We start from the raw sequence: 12,111 nt of genomic DNA on the forward strand, positions 1-12,111 counted from the left end.
AACTTCTCACAAGTCTTAATGAATCACATGTAAAGCATATATTATTACTGAAATTTTCTTTATTATATAGAAAATACTTCACTATCATTTATTGGAAAAATATTTTATACTATTTTTATAAAATATAGTGGCTAAGTTTTTTTTTTAATTTAATTTAAGATTAAAACACTAATTTTTATAATAATTTAAAAATTTATTTAATCCAATTAAAAATATAAAAAAATTCAAATTGTAAATCTATATATAATAAATTCTATAAACAATAAATTTACTTATGAATTTTTTTTTTATATTATTCATCTCACCTATCCCTGTTTAACTAAAGTTCTTAATTCCAAACTTCAATTTCTCTGTAAAAGGATTACTTTAAAAAATTGTTATCAATGGGATTTCTAAGTTTTGTATTTTTTTCTATTTTTCTTTAAACTTATTCAATTTAAACAATTTAAGTCAATCAAACTACTCATTTACGAATACAAAAAAAAAATGAACTAGATGGTTAAAATTGTAATGAATAAAAAAGTAACGTGAACGAATTGAAAATTAATTTGGATAAATTGAACTAATATTTTTTTATTATACCAAACTATATTGTACTGAATTTTTTTTTCTCTATTGTGACACACAATAGAACTTTGAGATATGCTAAAATAGGTCAAAAATTAAGATGGATCAATTAGATAAGAGGTCAAAATAAATTGGTTTTACCTAAATTTGAGATGGGTTAAGTCAATGACTAAGATAAGTCAGATTGAGCCAGATGTTGAGACAAGTAAGGTCAATCCCAAAGTCTAGGTCAACAAAATTGAAGGTCGTGATGGGTTGACCTATGCCAAAGTTTAAGATGACCTATGTCAAAACCCTAAACCCTAAATCTTAAACCCTAGACCTTAAACCCTAAACCCGAAACCCTAAATCCGAAACCCGAAACCCTAAATCCGAAACCCGAAACCCTAAATCCGAAACCCGAAACCCAAAACCCTAAACCCTAAGCCTTAAGCCCTAAATCCTAAGCCCTAAGCCCTAAACCCTAAAACCTTAAACCCTAAACCCTAGACCCTAAACCCTTAACCACTAAACCCTAAAACCCTAAATCCTAAACCCTAAAGGTTGGTACGAGACAGGTCTGCCAAAATGTTGAGATGAACTTAACCCAAAATTTGATTGAACTCGAACAAGTCAACCCCAACCAAAAATCGGCTAGAAGGGCCACAATTGAAAATTGGTTAGGACCGTCACGAATGAAACTCAATCAAGTTAGTTCCAACCAAAACTTGGTAGAGTCGGTCCCGACCAAAATTTTTCCAAATTCGACTGAGTCAGTATGAGCCAAAAATAGGTCTTGATGTCCACAATCGAAACTCGGTCAAGTTGGTTTTGATCGATAGTCCCAATCAAAATCAGTTGAATTTTCCAAGAGTCTCCATGGGAGAAACTGGGTTAAGTTAGCCCTAATCAAAATTTGATTGAATCAACCTTAATAAAAAGTGAACCAAATTTGGCTGGACATAGTTGAAACTCAGTCAATCTTGATTGAAATTGGTCAAACTCTACCCAGATCAATTATGGACAAAATTGATCGAGTTAACTCCAATTAAAGTTTCGTTTAGTTGACAATAACCAAACTAAATTATAATTCTAAAAACTATCAAATGAGTAAAAATATAAAACAAAATTATTTTAAATTAATGAATAGTTAATTAAACTAGAATTTTAGGAATTGAGTTTTTTAAAATTAAACTATAAAATAATATAATTTAAATTTTAATCCAATAAATTTAGTATTTTGTATATAATATAATTAATCGATACTTCAATACATTATAATTAATAATTAAAATAAGAATAACGATAACCATTTATTTAAAAAAGTAAAACTTAATCATCCTAAAGACTTGAAGTAGGTCAAAAGATAAAAAATATTTGTCTCGGTCCTACACAGTCTATCTAGTCTTTGAATAACTACTTCAATTTTTTTCGTTATAATTTCATTTTTGTTTTAACTTTGAATATCACGCATTTTAATTTAGTATTAATTTTTTTAATGCAAAAAAGAAAAATCAATGAAAGAAAAAAAGAAGAAGCTTATTTAGATCAAAATTCTAATTGATTTAAACCTTGTTATCTTCTAAATCACGTGCTCTAAAAGAGTAGATTAATATAACCTAAAAAAACTTAGGAATAATTTAATTTTTTGTTAAATTAAAAAAAGGATTAAATATGTTTTTCGTCCCTTAACTTTTAGTAAAAATTAGAATTAGTCTCTCTTCAAAACTTTGACCTAATTTAGTCTTTCTAACTTTAGAAACTTATGAATTTAGTCTTTTTAACGAAATTTGGTTAAATTTATTTAATGTTTGAATTTGAGTTGTTTATACTATTTAAAATAATTTTGCTTTAATGTTAATTAAAAAACGCGTTTGATACACCAAATAAAATTAACAAATTTGGTTAAAAAAATCAAATTTATACATTTCTATCCAATTTTCACTGAAGGACAAAAAAATATATTTAACAAAAAAAACACTTGTTCTATTATGTATGACCTCACACAAAAAAAATTAAAATATTTACTTTTTCGCCGATATACCACCACATTATTTATATTAGTCTAAACCTTAAATAGATATAAAACAGGTGACATAAGTAAAAGTTGTTTGGGGTAATTATTTTATATTTTGAAAGAAGAAGAATGGTGTGATTTGATTGCAGAGTTTGAGAAGGAAGAAAATGAGGAAGAGAAGAGTAATTAGGGTTTATGTTGGGAGAGAAAGAGGGTTGGCGGCGAAGGGGAAATTAAATGTGAATGGAATGGAAAGGTTTGGAGAGAAGATTTTCGAGAGAAAGGAAGTAAAGTGGTAGCGTATGATTCGCGAAGAGGGTTTTTTTTTATCTGCAGCTGCGTGCGTGTGCTGGGATTGGCGGAATTTGCCTACTTGCCTTTCCCTTGGTTTTATCTCTGATCACAACTGAAAAAGAAGAACGCACACAACAACCACGGCCATCCAATTTTGCTGTTATCCAAATGCCAATAGGTATCTTTCCCTTTCCCTTATCTACCCCTCTCTCTTTGCCATTATCCATTTCTTACCATTTTATTTTATATTCTGCCATAATGCATTGAGTGTTACAATTGCGATTTTTTGTGTATACGCTATTTTAGCTATGCAACAAGTTCCTCTGTCACCATTTTTTTTCTTTTATTATTATTATTATTATTATTATTATTATCATCATTATATTTATATATACAATGTGAAGGTTATCGCGTGGGAGGGATGTATGGCGCCGTTAAATTTGTTGCAACTTGTATGATTGATTGTCGTTATGTCAAATGTCATGCAACCTCTTTGTGACGGGTTTAGCAGTGCATTATTAGGAATGACACTAGCATTTCTCAACTGGTTTCTCAGGTGTCTGGACCAATTTACTTTCTGCACAATCATTGATTTCTTAACTGTTAATCCGGGAATGTGGTATAGTGTAGCACTATTTCATGCGAATGGTGCGGGAATAAAAATCTTTTTCATAATCTAAAATCCCAAGTTGGTGCTTATGCTTATGTACATTAATAAAAATAACAATTTATGATTGGGGAGTTTTTTTATATGGTCAAAAAAACTATCATGCTTCTGAACGTCTGTGTGACAACTGATTTTTATTAATTATTTTTTCTTAAATTGAGAGATTGGATTGTATATTACGTGGAGATTAACTAGGATCATGAATACATGTGTAAGGTTTATTTTGACTGGATTGGTCCGTTTTAGGGTCTCTTTTGTTCAATGGAGGGGAGGTGAATGGAAGTGAAGGGAGAGATTTTAATCAGACATTATTTTTGGTCTAGAGAAGGGGAGCAATTTTAATGGAAGAGAGGAGAGGTAGCCCTTTTCTTATTTGGATCACAACAAGGGGATGAGAGGAGTTTTGAAAGATAATTTATTTTCATATCCTTATAATTTTGGATTTCAAAAAATAAATACGATGATTTTTGTCAATGCACTTTAAATGTTTTAAATCTCCTCCTCTCCAAATCCTTCAATGTTGAAGGAGAGTAAAAATGGGACGTGGAGGATTTCGCTCCCCTTCAAATTCCCAATATTAAGGGGGGCAATAATTGGATGTGGAGGGATTTTTCTCCCTTCCATTCTCCTTTCACCCCTCTTAAAAATTGAACCCAAAAAAAATAAGAAATTAGAAAAGGTCTTCCACTCTTCTCATTTTCCTCCAAAATGAACAAGGATAAAGTAATATTGTTTTTTGATGAAAAGAATTACCGATTATGAATTATGTAAGCATACTTAGAAATGTTAGTTGATTTTTTCATTAAAAAATGAGATTATTTACTTTATCATTCCAAGAGAATTGTTGTGTTTATTTTGACTAGCCAAATGATATTATGAAAATATATACAAAAATAATTATTGGTCATTTCTAGTTAAAATAATGAAACTGAAAATTCTTACTAGGAAAAAGGATGACGATAGCTAGAAGAGTACACACAGATACAGTTGAAAAGTAGGAGAGGGAAATGGGGATGGAGTCTTTTGTCTTTAATAACCTATGCGTTTGTCATAGTACTCTGTTCCCTGAATGAACAGATGGTGTTCAACTTGATTAAACAGAAAAAATGGAGTTTCTTTCCTTCTGTCATGCAATATATAGGAAATATAAGACAAGGTTGCAGCAGTAATGAAGATTCTTCACTTATTCTGCATAGGCTCTTGCTGACGTTTTAGAAGCTTGGTCCCATAACATAATACTTGCAGTTGCAGACAAGGCACCGAAATACCAATAATTGTTCAACGCCATAAGTACCCCTATGCCTATCCTCTACCATTTCACTTTTATGAAAACTGACAGCTTTAAGACAATATCTGAATATGTCAAGCTTCTATCATAGTTGATGCAGTAATATGATTACTCCTAACTGTATTTTGTAATTTTCATATTTTTTTAAACTTTTATATTAATGTTTTCATATTTTTTTAAACTTTTATATTAATATAGATGGGAATGCCCGATAATTAGATTGATTACAAAGCTCTTACTAAGGTTTAAACTAGGATTCTCTCATTTGATTTTTAGAGTATTTTGGTTGGATTGTTTTTATTTAATTATGTGAGTGGATATTTTTGTTTGAATGAATAGTGTAAGTGAAAAAGTCTAACATCAGGTAGAAATATGCATGTTGAGCAACTTAAAAGTGAGAGTGATCCTTGAGTATAATGTATAATAGATATTTTGGGTTTAATATGATGTTCACTTGTGTGATTTTCTTTTGGTCTATTGATGATGTCCCTTGTATTTATGAAACTTGGGAGGGACAACCACGTGGAAGAGATTTACTTAAAGGGAACATGGTTGGAGTGACAAGTGTGAGCAAAGTTTACATGGGGTAGTAATGAGCAAATTGAGAACATATAAGCTAGAGGAATTCACAATCATTATGCCCACTTAAGGTTTTGGGTTTGATGAAAAGTCAACTTCATATGTGTGTTTTGCTTGTGACTTGTTGATGAAGATCTCTCTGGTGTTTGAAAAACTTTTCCTTGTTGGAGAACATATCCTAAAGACGAGACTCACCTAAGGGACAAACTATTGAAGTGACAAGTGTTAGAGAAAAAGTCCTACATTGGGTGGAAATAAACAAATTGAGCTTTTGTAAGTAAGAAGGACATGCAAACTTAATATCTTAAGGTTTTGGATGGAATAAGGTCTCAACTTCACTTGTGGCATGTCATGGAGATCTCTCACATTCCTTGACAATTTTTAGGGCACACATTGAATAATTCATGCCTATGACTATTGCATGAATAATTCATAAATCCTACTTGTTCCATTCTAGTTCATGTATAGACTTTTCTTTCCGGCTTAAGTATGCTATTTCTAATTCATACTAGAAACCATAAGTTAGATGTAAATCATAAAGTTATTCTTGATTCTTCGCCAAACCATTTAAGCTTTTTAGAGTGTTGATCTTTAATACAATGTCATCAAGAGTGTTGATCTTTTAAGAGGGTTGATCTTTGTTGTAGAAATGCATGATATTTGATGCTATGAAGGATCTATTGGCCACACAGTTATATAATATCCACTCACCCATATTGAATTTTTCTTTTTCACAGTAAAATTGTGCAGTATTATGTTCAGTAAAGTAGAACAAAATATTTTGGTATGCTTAACGTGCGTGTTATGAAATTATTTGTCCCTAATAAATCATTTACTACAGTAAATATTGCATATTTTATACTAGGAGATCTAAAGCCTGCCATTTATTATTTTAAGTTTATTTAATCATTAGTGCAAAGTGAAATGTGCTTCAAAAGAATTTTACTTACTAACATAAGCATTTAAAGAATTGGTGTTTTAAAGAATATATCTATTTTTTCCTAACTTGGTCAATTTTTTACACAAAATGTTTGAGATTTCTTTTATATGTTTCAGTTTCTTTATGAGTTGCGAGATAGGGACTAAAACAAATTGAGCTTTCTACACAGGGCAATATATAGAGACGATGAATTATAATAATGTATTCTTTTACTTTATATACTCATATTCCCTATTAATCATTTGGAGTCTTGATCTATGTTTTAGTGTTACTTTTTGTGTTCCATACACATTTTCCAAATTAAGGGATGTTCTTCTTGAAATCCTGTATGAAAATGTGAAGGCACTATAGTCAAAGCTTTTATTTGGACGACGATGTTGCTCCATAAGATTACTATCATCAATATATTGTTGATTTGCAAATGTAGCATAATTAGTGCTTCTTACTAATGAGTTTTGTTTGGGCACGTTCTAAGGTAGGTTCTTATATTTGGAGTAAATTTCTCTATTTATTGTGTTTTGTTTTCAAGGATATTAGTGTCTTATGTACTTTGTTGAAATGATTAGTGACAAATCAGGTCATGGAAGGTGGTACTGCTCTGCTACTACGTTGAGAAGAAATAAATTGAAAAGAAATATATTGAATTTTATGTGTTGTGTACACACATAAGTATACTTATTTATAATGAAGAAGAGGTACATTAGTAAGGAACAAAATCAATATCTAATAAAGATAAATATTTGGTGAGGTATCCCTATCAAATCACACCTATTTCCCTATGTTAACTTAATCAAATCATATCTCTAACGCTTGCGCTCAAGCCAAATCATATGAAACAAGTTGTTACAAATGTCATTGATGCATATGACCCCTTGAGAGACTTAGTGAACATTTTAGTTAGGTTGTAGTTGGAGCTGACGAAGTAAATAATGACAAAGCTAGTGCTAAACATGACTTTCTCTCCTTCAAAGCGACAATCAATCTTTAATATGCTTCATCCTTTCAAAACCATATCTTCAATACCTTCTTCAAGTTGAAACATATGTATCACGAATCAAGCTTGTAAAAAATGGTTAGAGAGCACACCAACTATCAAAGAGTAAAAAATGGGTAAATAAAATGACATGACATTTGCCAGAAAGCACAAAATGTTGAATGAGCATGCGGGTTACTGGAAAGCAAAATTGATCAAAGGATACAATAATTGCCTGAAAGCAAAAATGCTTAATGACACAACAATTACCGAAAAACAGAAATAGTGCTTAGAGAACAAGACAACTGTAGGAAGGTAAAAATGTTTGCAAGACTCAACAACTGCTGGTAGCAAAATGCTCATAGATTGTCAAAAAGCAAATATGGTCATTGCACAATAAGGTGATGTAAGTGCTGGCAATTGCTGACTGGCAAAGCTTGCCGAAAGAAAAGAAAATAGAAACTCATCAAAAATGAATAGTACTCATGCTGAAAAAAGTAGATTACAGCCATTGGTAATTAATATTTGCTTGTCCTACTTACGACAAAGGAGTGTAACAAATGAGAATTTCTATTGTGAGCAATGTGAAATATAAATATAAACTACTAGATTGGATTTGGATGGCAAGATTAAAATAAAACTTCACATGACTTTTAAAGTGTTAATATTATGACTATTACTTTTATCATTTATCATCCATGTTTGAATATATGATTTGTACTATCTTGTTTGCCAAGGGTTTGACTCAAATCCTGAATCTGAATCTAGAGATGGATAAATTGCCATGAACCAACTCAAACACATGTCATACCTACTTTTTGGGCATATTGGAGAGTTTTGAAAATACAACAAAATTATTGTGCCCAGGAATTGGGTCCAAGTCTCTTAGGAGGTGTTTATTTTATTAATAGATTCTTATGATTTAGAAGATATTGTATCTTATAGTTATTATATTTTTGGGTTGTTATTATATTTTTTGGCTTAGGGATATATGATGTGAAACCTTGGAGGCTATAAATAAGAAGACAACTCCAAGGCTAAGGGACTTGGATTTTTTGGCTTAAAGTACTATTAACTTTGAACTAGATTGTTCATTCTTTTTTGTTCTCCGGTATAGAGCCCCAACTCTTGAGCAGGACATGATCCAATTTTTTTCGTCTTCTTTCACGATAAGGAAAATTTGTATTCAAAATGAAAGTTTCTGTTAAGAAGTGAACTTTAAGCTTAACTCAACTCTACAAAACCAGTTTGTAAGGTGAGGTTTGTATCCACATATATACTCTAAATTGGCCTTATTTTTAGTTGACGTGAGATTTCCAACACTCTCCTAACACCGAGATATATACATTTCGTGCGTGGGATCAGACATCAATGGGTGGTGTGATAACGATCCGGTAGTTGGTGGAATGATATACCCAACAAATACAAATCTTGCTAGGATAGATTTTAACCCATGACTCTGATACCATTAAGAAGTGGACTTTAAGCTTAATTCAACCTTACAAAACCGGTTTGTAAGGTGAGGTTTGCACCTACATACATACTCTAAATTAACCTTATCTATGGTCGATGTGAGACTTTCAACAGTTTCATTCGAAATCTCCATTTTTATCATGTTTTGTTTTATTTTATGATTTTAGAAAATACTTTGTATTTCCATTTTGAAAGTTTTTGATGATATATTTTAGTTGTCTCTTGGATAATATAAAGCTAAAACTGCAGTAATATTAGTTCATGTTCATCTTTAGTGCATGTGCTTAAAAGGAAAGCTTACGTTGTTAAGAGCCTTTATTTGTTCTTTTATATATGGTTGCTATTTCTCTGTTTTTATCTTTCTCAGTGTGGTAATCTTCTAAATATCTTCTTCCTATGGAATGTGAAAACTTAAATATATGCTATTGCAAGCCATTAAAAAGACCTTTATTCTAGAAGAAAAAAGCTATGGAGGTGAAACAAGTTAGAATTATTGTTGAAGATATCGGATGGTAAGACCAACGCTCAGAAGAATTCATTTAAAATTTATTTAAAGGAGGCTCTAAGTTGGCAATAAACGTAGTTTGCCAAAACAAGGAAAAATCCAACATATTTGGTAAATAAAGTCCAAAATATTTTAAAGCCCCTACTAGGCTGTCCCCAACTATTTATAACATTCATGAGCCATCCAGGAGGACCAGGATTTCCTTCTGATCACTATCTGCCACTGCATTGCGTACTTTGTTTGTCCCTCACAATTGTAGGAGAAGACCCATATGATTCTTCCAATTTATTTCCTATCTGAAATCTTTTGAGCAAAGTTCATACCTAGCCACACATAGATAGGCCGTTCCTCTTTAAAGTAAGAAGAATGGAATTAGATAAACTCAGTAAGCTCGAACAACCTACTCTCCCTAGCGCATACATCCGTAGCCTAGTGAAACAACTAACCACCTCAGGAACAAAAGGCTCCATGAATGCAAAAGGCCAAAGTTTTGTTGTGAACGGTGGGGTTTCCCATGGTCATAATTCAAAACATGGGAAAGTTGCAGATGCTCGTCGAGCACAGCAGTCCATGCAACCTCAACAACATAAAAAACAAGTTAGGAGGAGACTCCACACCAGTAGGCCTTATCAAGAAAGGCTTTTGAACATGGCAGAGGCTCGGAGGGAGATTGTTACTGCCTTGAAATTTCACAGGGCAGCTATGAAAGAAGCAGGTGAACAGAAGCAGCAACAGCATCAGACCCAAGAACAGCAGAGAAGGCCATCAGTATCCCTCCAGCCATCCCAGTGTCTAACTTTTGACCGAGATGGAAAATTTAAGTCCAGGCGAAATCCAAGAATTTATCCTGCATGCACATCCAATTTTTCAGGCTACACGGATGGTTTATCCTATTCATGCTTATCCCAACCTCCTCCTTCGGTTCCAAACTCTTACACCTGGCCTGCTGCTTCCCCAATCATTCCACCGCACCTTATGACTGAAAACCCCAATTTCATACTTCCAAATCAGACTTTAGGATTGAATCTCAACTTTCAAGGTTTCAACAACTTAGATGCTACCTTTCTCTTCAATAACTCGTCATCATCGTCTAACTCATCTGCAACCTCATCTTCTCCAGAGGAACTTCCTTCCCTTGGAATATCACAGGGAGAGGGGTTATATTCAATGGGGGATACGGTTGAATCCAATGCTGCAACACAGGTAAATGGAGGCTTACACACAGCCGTGGACGATGAGGGTATGGCAGAGATCAGATCGTTGGGAGAGCAATATCAAATGGAATGGAATGACACCATGAATTTGGTCAAATCAGCTTGTTGGTTCAAGTTCTTGAAAAACATAGAACATAGGGCACCTGAAGACAAGAACGAATACGACACAAACCATAATTTTGACCAACTTTTGGAGTTTCCAGCTTGGTTGAATGCAAACGAGAGCTGCTTAGAGCAGTGCTCGGTGGATTATTTTCAGGATTCTTCCTTGCCTCGGTAAGCTGAAGATAAGTTTCTTAATTTTTGAAAAATGAATTTTGTTTGAGGTGTTTTTTGTTTGTACCTCTCCTAGTGAGGAAAAGGAACAGTGCAGTTTCCAGTTTGGTGTGTAGCGTTTCTTATTACGGCAGGGGAAATTTGATTAGGTTTCACCTTTCTTTACGCACACAAGATTTGTTCTTTTCTTACAGAATTAGAGATCTATGTTACTGTTATTTTAATTCTTGGTGGGATAATTTTGTACATGAGTTCATTATACTTTTTCTTCTTTTGGATCTTAGAGAGACATTTGTATGCTAATTCCTTCGATACTTAGATTGTGATGTCATCTAGCTTGCTCAGGCTGAACTGTTGATTGAATTCCACTGGAATACAATTGAATAGTAATTATCTTGGTCGGTTTTGTGCTGAACTTGCTAAACTTGGTTATGGAGCACAAGTCAAGAGTCAAAAATCTAATAGTTATATCTTCTTTTTTTCTGTCAATCCCCATATTCGATTATGAGTCTTTTATTGATTCTTTTGAAACAGTTCTCTTCTCATCTTTAGCCAAACTCGAGTAGCTGGGAGGGCTTTACAGCCCTATGTACCTTCAAATGGTATAGAATTGTACCCCTTAAAGGCAATCTTCTCTGTATCTTAGTGTACGATTTTCTCGGTCATGCAGACGCTATCAGGTTTATGGTATGTTCCCTTCTTTTGGGCTTCTGGTAGGCCTTGTACAACAGTCAATTTGTAAGGCATGGTCCAGTCGATTCTTGATGCACGTCGTAGTCCATATTATACTATTTTACTATTGCTAATGTTAAAAAGATATTTTTTTTACATGGTTATTAGAGTTTGATTTTAGTCTTTATGATGAACAGGTCTTTCACATTATGATAGACTAGTTATGTTGAAAACTCTGCATTAGTTTGATCTGCCCACCACAATAATTTTTTTGTTCTAGTTCTTATGTGAATTGTGGCGGCGACGATTATGATAGGGTCATACCTTTATTGATTTGGACTTTCCAATCCATATTATGCCTCATACTGATCGTTTTTCTTTTTCTTCTTTCTTTCTTGACAATGCTACACAAACAGCATGGATATTGCAGATTTTGACAGTATGGACGACGATTGGTTAGCGTGACACTACAAGGATTAGTTGTTTTCATTTGATGCTCCCAATTTCATATTTCTTTCCTCGGCCCCATTTCACTGCTTTATTTTTGGATAGCAAATAAAGCTTGCAAAATATCTGTTGAGCCAGGTACCATCAATTTGATTGATGAACATTTATACACCTTTTGCTATTATATCACTATGTATTTTGATATTGAACAACATCATCA

The 12,111-nt window shown here is 32.8% G+C and overlaps 1 protein-coding gene across 4 annotated transcripts; it reads left to right on the plus strand.

Moving 5' to 3' along the window:
• The first annotated feature begins 2,646 nt into the window (after positions 1 to 2,646).
• Positions 2,647 to 12,111, plus strand: LOC106762677. 4 transcript variants are annotated; one of them, XM_014646707.2, is made up of 5 exons: positions 2,647 to 3,035; positions 9,210 to 10,321; positions 10,403 to 10,772; positions 11,307 to 11,459; positions 11,861 to 12,111. In XM_014646707.2, exons 2-4 carry the CDS (start codon positions 9,649 to 9,651, stop codon positions 11,416 to 11,418), a joined length of 1,155 nt encoding a protein of 384 aa, XP_014502193.1. In that variant the 5' UTR covers positions 2,647 to 3,035; positions 9,210 to 9,648; the 3' UTR covers positions 11,419 to 11,459; positions 11,861 to 12,111. The 4 variants fall into 4 exon arrangements, with proteins under 4 accessions (XP_014502193.1, XP_014502191.1, XP_022636634.1 ...); XM_014646705.2 differs by having other exon boundaries at positions 9,210 to 10,772; XM_022780913.1 differs by having other exon boundaries at positions 9,210 to 10,772; positions 11,307 to 11,374.

This window comes from Vigna radiata, chromosome 5, assembly GCF_000741045.1.
Source record: "Vigna radiata var. radiata cultivar VC1973A chromosome 5, Vradiata_ver6, whole genome shotgun sequence".
NCBI classification, from domain to species: Eukaryota; Viridiplantae; Streptophyta; class Magnoliopsida; order Fabales; family Fabaceae; genus Vigna; species Vigna radiata.